Genomic DNA, 12,652 nt, shown 5'->3' with positions numbered 1-12,652 from the left:
TGACCTGCTGGCCTCTCTGTTTTTGGTGCAGCCCAGGACACGGTTGGCTTTCTAGGCTGCAAGTGCTTTTTGGCTCATATCCAGCCTCTCATCCACCAAATCCTTGGAAGTGCTGCTCTTGATCCCTTCATCCCCCAGTCTGGATTGATACCAGGAGTTACCGTGACCCAGGTGCAGCACCAGCACTTGGCCTTGTTGGAGGCCAAATGATGGTGGGGAAACGTGTCCTGGGCATCCCAATACTCTTGGGAGGACTTGCTTGTTCCCTGGGCTCCTTGAGGTGGCCACTGACTAGCCTTGTCCTCCACTAGCTCTGGACCAGCCTTTGCCAGCCCTGCCTGTCCTGCAGCTCCCTGAGCATTGCAGCAGGGCCAAATCCTGCCCAGGGCCGGATCCTCAACCCAATCTTTGCACTTTCCTTATGCAGTTGTGCAAGCTGCTAAACACAGTACCCTGACCCCAATGGTGTGAACAGCATTTCAGACCCTGGGAGCATCCAACGATGATGATAATGCATAAAAAAATGTAATAACACAGGCAGTTTGACTAAACCATACTGCCTCCATCTCAGCTGGGCTTGTTTTGATTTCTTTGTGTCCATAACAATGTTGGAAAGTCTGTGTTAGCCTCATGCAGTTTGTGCTTTCCAGCCTTGGGGCCAAATATTGGAGCAGCTCTAAGGGCCATAACTGAGGCTGTGAGTAAGATCCCGTCTTTCCCTGCTCCCTTTGAACAACAAGAGCTGCAAAAAACACAGGGAGCCTCATATCTGGCACAGCCCTGTGGATCTGGGCAGCCAGAGCAAGGTTTAGGTGAATGCACCTCCCTGATGTTAAGAAATCCCTATTTATCATTGGAACTGAGCTAATGAGGTTGGCTAAAGCTCCCAGGTGGTGGGTGGCATGAAGCTGCTGTCCAGTGTAGCTGCAACAGCTCTGGCCTTCACCTCTCACAGGTTTGCAGACACTGGTTGAAATCCTGCACTGGGTGCTGGGACAGGGTGAGCTAAGGGCTAAGGACAGCTAAGGGCTCTAGCTAAGGGCTAGAGGACAGATTTCAGCCATCACTGTGGTCTCCACTGATGCCTCTGAGGTTTGTCTCCAGATCTCCTTTCCATCCAGGAAGGTTCTAGTGTCTCAGAGAGCCAAGACAAGCAAGGAGAGGGATGTTGGGTGTGGGAACCTTTGGGGCCACTGATGTCCCCAATACAGCCACCTGCTCCTTGTGCTCTCTCTGAGTGGTGATAACCAAGAGTGGTCAGAGCCATCCTAAATCATCCAGAGTTTATCCCTGAGACATCCACGAGATGCTGGTCCTCAAGGGCAGGAGGGATGGGCTGGCTGCATCCTGCATGGGGGTTTCACACTCTGTGGTGACAGCCCCACACATGGGCCTCACCAGAATTGAGGTATTTCCCCCTCTTTTTGCAACAACATGGGGTTTGACAGATCACGTAGGGCAGGAGAGGAGCAGCTGTGTCACCTGAATTTCTGTTTCTGGATGAATTGCGCTGTTCACAACAGGTTACTTTTCGTTTTCATTCCCTGGGGAAAGTAGCCGTGCTCCAAAGGTCTGTTTTCATTCACTGCTGAACTTTAGACTGCAGTGGCCTTCAAAAATAAACAAGGAACATCTCTCCAGTCCCTTAAAATGTGGGAAAGCCTGTGCAGCACACACACTTGTTAAGCAAATGAAGAGGAGTGCATGGGAGACAGGACCTCTGGTGAAAACTTGGCTGGAGAAAGGACGGTGTTCTGGGCTGTGTGGGGTTTTGTGAGTCTGGCCCAAAACACACCCAGCATCACGATTCCCTGAAGCCACTGAGCAGGGATAAATTGCTCTCACCCTATAAGGGTGCACAGAGGTGTTAGTTCTTTGGGTTTTGACACCCTGCGTGCATCAACTGTGGAAAAACCTAAAAAACCCGCTGCTCTCCCATACTCTCCACTCTTGAACAGCACCGAGCGTAGACACAAATATTAAAAATAAAACTGAAAAGGCGCCCAGCGCGGAGGAGCGAGCGGAGGAGGGGCGTGTGGGGATGCGCTGCTACTAGAGAGGCGCGGTAGGAGCCGGCCGAGCGGCTCGTCGGGTGTTTACGGCGGGGCCGGCGGAGCCGCAGCGCCGGGAGCGCTGCCCGCCCGCTGCCCGCTGCCCGCTGCCCGCGGCCACAATGTCAAGAGGAGACACGTGTATGTAAGCGCCGGCACGGCCGGAGCGGGGCCCGCGGGCGGGCAGGGGCTCCCGGGGCGCGCCTCCGCCCGTGCCCGCCCGGGGACGCCGCGGCTGTGTGTCCCCCCCGCCCCGCCCGCAGTGCCGCCGCTGCGGGCCGGCCGGGCACTGACCCTGGCTGCGTGAGCCGTGGCGTGCAGAGGTCCCCGCGGCCCCCCGCGCGTGGGGAAGCGCCGGGCGGTTGTATAAGGCGGAGGCGCTGCCGCTCGGGGAGGTTCGCGGCCGGGCCCCGGCGGGTTGAGCCGTCGTGGTGGCCCGAGCTGGGAGAGGGCTGGGGACTAAACCTGTTTGTGCGGGACGGAGCCGTTTTCTGAGCCTTTGTGGGGAGGAGGGTGAGGGGAGCAGGGTCTGAGTGAGAGTGAGGAGATGGAGACAAGAAAGTTGTTGCTCTTTTTTAAGGTGCTGAGATTGCTCCCTGCAAACTTAACAGGAGCATGGGGGTCTCCTTTGCTTCGAGTCTGGGAGTTGTTTGCTTGAGAGGTTGTGAGAATCAGCATTTATCGGTGGAAAGCAAGGACTAATGGCAAGTTCCCAGCCATCCCTTGCTCAGCCTTCCTCGGGTCTAAAACCTCTGAGTCAGGGCTTTGGACGATGATGACAGAGGATGCTCGAAGAGGATGCTCAGAGCAGAGAATGCTCCACACCTCGGAGCTGCAGCTCTCAGCATCACAGCTCTGCTCCCACAGGAAGAGCAAGCTCGGTTTTGCTTGCACCTTCTAGAAACACTGCAGCCCATTAATTCAGACCTGGGAAAAACTCCTTGAGGGGCCACTCTGCCACATCCCAAAAGCAAACGGTGCTTTGTCCCTTGGGATTGGTGGGCAGTTGGGTGTCAGTGTCTCCCCACATTTAGCAGGGTCAGGACCACCTGACCTTGACAAAGCTGAGTTTGCCAGGTGCATCTTGGCTGAGGGTGCAGATGCAATGCTGCAGGGTGCTGAGGCAGGCAGACTCTGCCCAAACCACAGGCATCAGGAGAGGGGGAAGCTGTCCTTGCAGCCTGGGCAAGCTCTCCCCTTCTGTCTCCTTCACACCTGCCACCATCTCCCCCTCCATCCAGCACCAGGACAATGAAGTCGTACCAGAAGCTGACGACAACACAGCCAGCAGCATGCCGGGTGGAAGAGGAGGGGGCTGCCCCGATGCCCTCCAGCCATGGGAAGCTGGCCCCGTGGTGGGTGGGCAGCGGGCTGCTGGTGGCCGCTGTTCTGCTGAGCACCATCACTGTCTGGGTGCTGCGGCAAGTATCGGGGGGCTGGCTTGGACCCACGCCACCCCCCAAATGTCTCCTGGTACCCGAGAGCCATCGCTTTGACTGCTACCCGGAGCGGCGCGTGGTGGTGACCCAGGAGCTCTGTGAAAGCCGAGGGTGCTGCTTCATCCAGAGTCCCCCGCTGGCAGAGGGCAAGCAGGGGGTGCCCTGGTGCTTCTATCCCCCTGACTTCCCCAGCTACACCCTGGAGAGCCTCAACCAGACAGCGCTGGGCATGGTGGGGCTGCTGGTGCGAAGGGAGAAGGCCTATTACCCACGGGACGTTGAGAAGCTGAGGCTGGATGTGAAGTTTGAGACGGACACAAGGCTGCACATCAAGGTGAGCTTCCTGCTGGCTGCCCTCAAGAGCCTGTGACTGTGCTCCTGACCCTTGCACCTGCCATCCTGTAGGTGACCATCCCTTGCTTGGATCAAGTCTGGAATCTGCTGTGTTCCAGGCATGGCTATGCGGGGCCAGTGAGCATCTCCAGCCCTTTGCCCTCTTGCTTTGCTGTTCTTTAAAGCCCTTTTTCTCCCTTTTGCAGATAACAGATGCAGCCAACCCACGCTATGAGGTTCCCCTTGATGTTCCCCGGGTGATGAAGAGAGCAGAAAACCCCATCTACAGTCTGAACTTCTCCTGGGACCCCTTTGGGGTGCTGCTGCAGCGCAAGGCAACAGGGACAGTGCTGTAAGAACCCACCTCATGCTCACAGTGTGTCAGGTGGAGAGAAGCTTTTCCCACCCTAGTCAGAATCCAGCATGCTTCCCAGAGGTTTTTCAATAGGAAAACCCATGCTGCGAGGTCTCCCGCCAATTATTGCTCTTTGTCTTGCATCTTTTGAGCAATGCTGACATGGGGATGTGGCAGCTGGTGGCTTCCTGGCCCCAGGAGCTGGCCACGTGCTTGCTCTGGCCGTGGCAGACCTATGTGGGATCATCATCTCTCCAAAAATTTCCCAGTGCTCTGATTCCTCTCAGGGTCCTACCGAAGCCAAACATTGTGTAGATCCCAGCACATCACCAATAAATGATCTGGTGGCTCAGGAAAAATGCCAAAGAACAGTTGTGGCTTTGCCCTCTCCCTGCTTTTGGGTTTCCCTGGCTGTCCAAGCTATAGGGACACTCACAGCTCCAGGCTTTTTGTGGCAAAGGACTGTGGGTGACTTTGCTGTACATCTTCTGTCACCTCCACAGCTTTGCCCACACTAAGTTGGTGGTGAGCACCAACAGCTGGACAATGTCTGGTCAGGGTGTTTTGGGATCCCATTCTTTCCTCCTCTTTCCCATTTGCTGGTGACTGTGGTCCATTCTGTACTTGGGAGCTGCTTATCAGTGATAGCAGGCTGAGAAACCCCATGACCATATCACCTCAGTGGTTAATAATAACCTGGGTGGAAACTTGTGGTGTCAAAGGGAAGGCTGTGCTGTGCTGGGTCAGGCTGCCTTGTGTCCAGGCAGACCTGAATTTGCTCCTGGGCCAGGGTGCTGGGGCTGGATGCAGGGTGGGATGTGCTGCTAGACTTCCCCTTGAGATGCTTTGAGAGGGAAGAGATCAGTTATTGATGGGCAAATGGATCCTAATGAGTCCCAGAACCCTCTCCTGACCCTCTCTTTCTTGGTGTCACCCTGTCAGGCTAAACACCACCGTGGCCCCCTTGATCTTTGCTGACCAGTTTCTCCAGATATCCACATCACTCCCATCCAAGTTCCTCTATGGGCTGGGGGAGCACCGTGGCAGCCTCCTGCACAGCCTGGACTGGAACACCCTCACACTGTGGGCCCGCGACGTCTCTCCCACGGTACATCTGCCCTCTCCCCGTAGGGGTGCAGGGGGTGAGGGCGGGAGTGCCACTCTCCTGTGCCTTGGACAAACCCTGGGAAAGCATGGCAGGGGTGGGCAGCAGCACTGGGAGAGGCTGGGGATGGTTGAGGCTGATGAGCAGGTATGTGCCAGGGAGGATTTCAGAGCAGTTGCAAAATGCTCTTGGCACTCCAAGGGCACTGGGTGTTTCTGCTCCACCCTGCTCCTCGTGCAATGTGTTGTGGTGAGGCAGGAGGTTTCCCCCTCACCCAGCCCAGCTCAGGAGCAGCTCCTGAGCTGGAGGAAGAAGCAGCCTCCCATGGCCTTAAGCTGGAAACCTATCCTCATTCCTTGTCTTACGCTCCAGAGGAGTGACAGATGCCTGGTTAGGTGGTGGCAGCATATACAGCTCAGGGTCATTTATTCACCTTCAGTGACATGGGGCTCTCCTGCTTTGCCCTCTTTGCTGTCTTACCGGGCACCTCTCCTTGCAGGAATCATTCAACCTGTACGGCGCCCACCCCTTCTACCTGCTGATGGAGGAGGGTGGAAATGCTCATGGTGTTTTCCTACTCAACAGCAATGCCATGGGTAGGTGTCCAGGGCACCCCAGGCCAGCTTGTCCATGGTGGAGGACCTGGCAGACTGGGACAGATGGGAGCTGCTGGAGTGGCCAGTTTGGGACCTTGGGGTGGGAGGGAGCCATAAAAAGGAAAGATGTGGTTTGATGGCTCCGTTATTGAGCGCAGCCATCTGTTTCCTGGCTACGGCGAGGCTCTTTAGCAACTGCCGAGCAGTTTAACCACACGCCCAGCTGCCGAGTTGCCATCAGGAAAGCGAGTCCCTTGCATGCAGTTCCGTGCCCATTCCCCCTGCACCGGCAGCGGGGCACGGCTGGGGCGCAGCCGGGGGTGCCATCTGTCACCCGCGCTCCTCCCAGCTGTGCTGCGCCAGCTGCGGCCGTGGGATCTGCCCGTGTGTGCCAGCTGATAACACAGCAGCTCCTGCGGGCTCCTGCCGTGCCAGGGCCGGCACCAGGACCACCCGTCCCTCCCAGCAGCTGCCTCTTGCAGCCAGCTGGGATGATGCTGCTCACACCAGGGCTCCAGCTGTGCTCAGCTCTGTTGCCGTGATGCTGCTGAGGAGGAGCTCCTGCGAGATGCAGCCACCTGAGCTGAGTTGAAAAGGCTGCTCCATGTGAAGAGCCCTTCCCAGGAAAGGCCTGGCTACCACATGCTTGCTTATACAAGAGGCTCTCTATTCACTTAGGAAGGGATTTCGGGGGAGGGCATGAAGGAAAGCACTGCACTGAAGTGCTTAGTCTTGGTCCAGCAGTGGAAGCTGGCACAGATTTGAGCTTAAACAGCAGATTTTCAAGATAGCATGAACCCATGATATCTCTGGGCTGTGAGGATTTAAACATCTGCTGAGTGCAAGACAGGGATTTCTCTCTTCCCCTGAGCATTGCCTGTGGTGCTGCCTGGGCCCCATCATAGGGGCTAAGGTCTGGGGGTTGCTCTCCAGTTGTCACTACCTTTTTCTCTTCTCTTTCCCTTTCTACCTTCCCACTCAAAGAGGTGGCTCTGCAGCCTGCTCCAGGCCTGACCTGGAGGACCATTGGAGGTGTGCTGGATTTTTACATCTTCCTGGGGCCCGATCCCAACATGGTCATCCAGCAGTACCAGCAGGTGATAGGTAAGTGCCCACACCCCAGCACAGCTCTCTACAGGCACGTCCTTCATGCCCACATCCCTGTCTCACTCCAGCTTCACCACCATCCCCATCCCTGAGAGCTGGGCAGGGATTAGCATCTCCCAGCTGTTCCATCCCCAGCCCTTCTAGCACACTGTGGTTGGTGATCACCTTTTATCCTCCTTCTCTCCTTTCCATCCTTTTGAGATGCTGCTGTCATCTTGGGTAACCCCATCCACGCTCCCACTGTCCCACTGCAGGTTTCCCAGCCATGCCACCCATCTGGGCTCTTGGCTTCCACCTCTGCCGCTGGGGCTACGGATCCAGCAATGAGACGTGGCAGACTGTGAGAGCCATGAGGAACTACCAGATCCCCCAGGTAACCCCCAGGCCTGTGGGGCAGGGGGTTCAGTCTCCATCACCCATTCCTGAGTGTCTTTCCCACAGGATGGGCAGTGGAATGACATCGATTACATGGATGGGTACCGGGACTTCACCTTGGATTCCCAGAAGTTTGCCTCCCTCCCCTCCCTGGTGGAAGACCTCCACAAACACGGGCAGCACTACGTTATGATCTTGGTATTCCCCCTCCTCTCCCACTCTGCTGTCTTTGCTGCAGGGATGTCACACATGGACATAATGGATGCTCCTGTTCCCAGCTGGTCATTCCTGGCTCTGGGGATTTTTGTAGGAGGCCAGTTCCCAGTACTGGTCAGTTAGCTGTAAACAGTGACTGGAAATCCCCCTAATACAGGGACCTTGGAGACACAGCCAGGTTCTTGTGCTGTGCTCCTGTCTTTCTGTGGGTACAAGGATGGCCCTGACCCCTGTGAGAGAAGGAATGGAGGAACTGTGGGTCAGGCAGTTTAACTTGTGGGTGCTCAGCTCAGGTGCCTTCACATCCCCACAAGTGCTGAGATCTTGTGACCTGGCTGTGATGTCCCTTCTTCCCTCTGCAAGGAGTTGGGGCATGAGTTCTGCTTGCTGGAGGCAGAGGGGACCAGCAGATCCTTGCAGGGGGAAGTTGGATTTCCTCCTCATTGAACTCTCTGTAGTAGCCCTGTCCATGACTTGACATTTCTTGCATGAGAGCAAGATTTCTTGTATTTGTCCCCCCTTCCCCAAAACACCATAATGGGTCCTGGGGACTTGCAGAAGTGGCATTTTAGAAAACATGCCTGGAAACGTTGAAGCAAGTTTCTCTTCCCCTTGAGGGGAAAAAGCTGCCACATGTGGGCTCTGGCTGACCCTGTCTGGGATCTCTTCTGTGAATCACACCGGTCTGCCCAGGGGAAGGAGCCATGGTCTGCCTGGAGTGGCACTAACCCTCTGCTCCATCCCCAGGATCCTGGCATCAGCAGCACCAGCCCTCACGGCTCCTACTGGCCTTTTGATGAGGGCTTGAGACGGGGCTTGTTCCTCAACACCACCCAAGGGCAGCCACTCATTGGGCAGGTGAGGAGCTCCAGGGGGAAATCCCAGCCCAGTGGGGTTGTGCAATACCAGGGTTGGGATTTCACCACAATAGAGGGAAAGCCAAGTGGCCAAGGGACTTCTCCGGGATAATTGCCAGAGCCTGGCTCAGCCCTTGTCCTCCTCATGTGTCACCTCCTGGTGTCTTCACCAGCCCTGGGACCAGCCCCTGCTCAGCAGAGGAGCCTGTGGAAGTCATATGAGCTTAACAGAGTCAGCAGTGCTGCCTAAGGCTGGTCATCTGATTTCTCTCCCTTCCTGTTTCTGGGGTGAGGGGAGGTTGTCTGTGACGAACAGTGTGCCTGAGACCTGCTCTGCAGCTGTTCCCTCCCACTTTGACCCCTCTGGCTGTTTTCTCCCACCTGCTGTCTCTCACTGTCTCCAAGGATGGAGCTTTTGATGTAGCCTGAAAACATGGGGGGGGGAAATGAATTGGCTAAAATTTTTGGAATGAGGCAAAGCACAGAGAAATTATGGCTTTTCCCTGACATGTTCTTGGTGAGGAGGTCTTGTGCAAGTGAGGGCAGAGCAGCTGCTCCATCAGCTGCCACTGCCCACGGGCTGTGGGGTCTCCTCAGCACCTGGTCCTCCCAGTACCATGGGGGTAGGAGGGATGCTCAGTGTGTGTAGCACCCAGGACTCGAAGCACTGGCTGGGTTTATCTTCTGTTTCATTGCTTGTTTCACCCCCAGCTGAAATCCCTGGCGTGCTCTGGTACCCTGTTCCCCATGGTGGCTCCCCACAAATCAGCTGCTCACTGAACCCATGGATTTGTGGTGTCCCCACAGGTCTGGCCTGGTTTCACTGCCTTCGCAGACTTCTCCAACCCAGACACACACCAGTGGTGGCTGGAGAACCTGCAGCACTTCTATGCCCACGTGCCCTTTGATGGCCTCTGGATCGTAAGTCCCTCCTTGCCCCTGGGTTGCTCCCTGCCAGCAGCTCAGCTCCTGCCTGCTGTGTGTCCTGCCAGGACCGTCCCTCAAATGCAGCTTTTCCAGCTCTACCACGAATCCCAAAAACACACACCTGAAATTGCAGCACAATTTTCTTTGCTTAGGACATGAACGAGCCATCCAACTTCATGGATGGGTCTGAAGATGGATGCCCCCCAGGAGAGTTCGACAACCCACCCTACACTCCAGGTAAGGAGGGAGATGAGATACAAGGCTGTGCTTATAGGTACTGTGTGCTTTGAGATGGCTGCCAACTGAGTGTGGTGAAGGAAAGCCACTTCTGAGAGACATTGTGTCTCTTTTACACCCTGAATGCCTCCATCCCTACCTTGATGTGCCAGTATCCAGGTCTAAGCCATGCACACTTGTTAGGGCCGTGTCAGAGTGCAGGATGGGGCCATTTGCATGAGCTTTTGGCACTGGGTTGGCAGTGACAGCTGGCTGTGGGAGGACTGACCCAGAGCCAGCAAGTGTGGGGAGTTCATGTCCCCTGCACCCCATCTGAGTCCAACTGGGCTCTCCCTCCTGGCAGCCGTGCTGGGCGATTCCCTCTCTGCAAAGACGGTGTGTGCCTCGGCAAAGCAGAAAGTCTCGGTGCACTACAACCTCCACAACCTCTATGGGCTGATGGAAGCCAAAGCCACAGCAAGGTACCTCAGCATCCCGCTTCCTGGCAGCCTGGGGACGGGTTGGGTCAAAATCCTTCTCAGAGCTGAGTAGGAAAAGGATGGGGGGTTTGAGTGTGATCTGAAGCGGAGAAGCTCTGACTGCTCACAGCTTCTGGGATGGGAATAACCCGGGAGAAGAGGAGAGCTGACACTGCTCTGGGAGGAATGGGTGAATGAGGCTGGTCCTGCTGGAAGCCTTTGCCACAGTGCTCAGACTGACTCTCCACCCCTCCGTCAGGGGGCTGGAATTTTCCCTCAAGTGTTGTGGGATAAGGCAAACTCCTGGCGGGCTGCTCTTACCTTCTGCCCCCGGCTCTCCTGTTGTTTTCCAGCGCCTTGATCAAGATCCGGGGCAAGCGCCCCTTCGTCATCTCCCGCTCCACCTTCCCCAGCCAGGGCCGGTACTCAGGGCACTGGCTGGGTGACAACCGGAGCCAGTGGAAGGACATGTGTTACTCAATTCCAGGTGGGTGCCACACAGCCCCTACCAGCACTCCTAGAGCTTTCTGCTTGTTTGGAGATGTCAACGGTGCCCTGTTGACTGTCCCTGCCCTCAGGGCTGCTGAGCTTCAGCCTCTTTGGCATCCCACTGGTCGGGGCAGACATCTGCGGCTTCTCCGGCAGCACCTCGGAGGAGCTGTGCACCCGCTGGATGCAGCTCGGTGCCTTCTACCCCTTCGCTCGCAACCACAACACCCAGAACGAGAAGGTCAGTGTGCCCAGGGGGAGGCATCCTAGGGCTGGGATGTGGGATGTGTGATGTGGGATGTGGGATGGGGGATGTGGAATGGGGGATGCAGGAGGTGGGGTCAGGGTGGGACAGCTGCTGACTGCCCGTGTCTCCCCCAGGCCCAGGACCCAGCAGTGTTCAGCCCTGCAGCCAGGACAGCCATGAAGGATGTGCTGCTGACCCGCTATTCCCTCCTGCCCTTCCTCTACACCCTTTTCCACCGTGCCCACCTGCAAGGGGACACCGTGGCCCGGCCCTTGTTCTTTGAGTAAGGCCATCCCCACCGGGAGCTGGGCAGATGCTTGGGCCAAATCAGGGAGATCGAGCAGCGTCTCCATCCCACCACAGGTTCCCTTGGGATGTGGCCACGTGGGAGCTGGACAGGCAGTTCCTGTGGGGCCGGAGCCTGCTGGTAACACCAGTGCTGGAGCCCGGGGTGGACTCAGTCACAGGTTACGTCCCCCAGGGCACGTGGTACGACTTCTACACGGTGAGGAGCATCACGGCATTTGGCTGGGGGCCGGGTGATCCCCGCTTGACCCTCTTGGGGCTGGGCTGGGAAGCCCTGGCTGAGCCCAGTGTGCCCTAATGGAGGGAGGGTTGGGGATGGCTGCTCCTCAGAGCTGTGCCTGAGCCCTGATCCCCCACACTCATGTCTCTCGCCGCCTGCCCAGGGCTCCTCGGTGAACAGCAGTGGGGAGATGTTGAAGATGTCCGCCCCTCTGGAGCACCTCAACCTGCACATCCGGGAAGGTTCCATCCTGCCCACCCAGGTGAGTGCCCACCCATCGCCTTCCTGGCTGCTGTCCTGAGCATGTGTGTCCCCCAGCACCTCAACTCCTGGCCCCCATCCCCAGTGGTCATGGCCCTACAGAGCCCATGTCTTTGAACCCCAGAAACCAGGAACCACCACAGAGATGACCCGAGGGAATCCCCTGCGTCTCATCGTGGCCTTGTCCTCACATGCCACTGCCTGGGGTGACCTTTTCTGGGACGATGGTGAGAGCCTGGACACCTTCGAGAAGGGCAACTACTCCTACGTGGTGTTCAATGTCACACAGGTGGGATGTGGTGGGGAGGGCAGGAGTGGGGTGTCCCATGGTACCTGGTCACCTTGAGCTCATGCTGTCCCATCCTACAGAACATCTTCACCTCCACCGTCCTCCATGCCAGCACCGAGGCCACCAAGGTCACCGTTGGCACACTGAGCATCTTTGGGGTGCAGAAACCGCCCAGCAAGGTCCTCCTGAATGGCCAGGAGAAGCCCTTTTCCTACCTGGACAACCAGGTTTGGCCCCATTTCAGAGTGCCCTTTGCTGGGTGAGCACTCCACTCCTCCTCCTCCAGGGTCACAGTATGACCAAAGAGAGGGGTCAGGACTCTCTGTGGCTCTCCTGTCATGCCAGGGTTTAGGGGAAAGCATTCTCCACTTCCCTCCTGTCAAGGCTGTACCCCAAAATGTCTCTTCTCCCCCCACAGGTTCTCAACGTGAGTGACCTTGGCATGAGCCTCAGCCAGGGCTTCTCCCTGCAGTGGCTGTGAGCAGGGGGCTGTGGGGTCACCCTCACCTCACCAGGACACCCTGCCAGGAGAGGGTCCATGCTCCAGCCCCTGAAGCCAGGATGCTGCCATGGAGGGGGCACTGGGGACTGTCACCTGCTGCTGCTCGTCCCCCTCCAGCACGGCTGGGGACAGGGGGCGTGGGATGGGGGCTTGGCTGCTGGGTGTCCCCTGCATGGTCCTGGGTGGGTGGTGTGGGTGGAGGTGTGGGTCCCCACTGCAATAAAGGCATGTGGAGAACTTGTCCTGGGAGTGTGATATGGGGACAGAAGGGGTGGCATGGGG

General features: G+C 57.2%; 1 protein-coding gene across 1 annotated transcript; it reads left to right on the top strand.

The window, feature by feature from the left end:
• Positions 1–2,112: 2,112 nt before the first annotated feature.
• On the top strand, positions 2,113–12,599 carry LOC128815607 (lysosomal alpha-glucosidase-like). Its single transcript, XM_053992438.1, has 20 exons — positions 2,113–2,192; positions 3,293–3,824; positions 4,030–4,175; positions 5,121–5,286; positions 5,783–5,879; positions 6,864–6,983; positions 7,241–7,359; positions 7,428–7,559; positions 8,325–8,435; positions 9,242–9,355; positions 9,514–9,598; positions 9,942–10,059; positions 10,410–10,543; positions 10,635–10,786; positions 10,927–11,075; positions 11,156–11,297; positions 11,482–11,580; positions 11,704–11,868; positions 11,949–12,095; positions 12,287–12,599. The coding sequence occupies exons 2-20, from the start codon at positions 3,303–3,305 to the stop codon at positions 12,347–12,349; spliced, it is 2,781 nt and encodes a 926-aa protein (XP_053848413.1). The 5' UTR covers positions 2,113–2,192; positions 3,293–3,302; the 3' UTR covers positions 12,350–12,599.
• Positions 12,600–12,652: the final 53 nt, after the last annotated feature.

The sequence above is a fragment of the Vidua macroura genome, chromosome 16, assembly GCF_024509145.1.
Source record: "Vidua macroura isolate BioBank_ID:100142 chromosome 16, ASM2450914v1, whole genome shotgun sequence".
Classification (NCBI taxonomy): domain Eukaryota; kingdom Metazoa; phylum Chordata; class Aves; order Passeriformes; family Viduidae; genus Vidua; species Vidua macroura.
The sequence above is the reverse complement of the archived record's forward strand: the minus strand, read 5'-3'. Positions and strand labels throughout refer to the sequence as shown.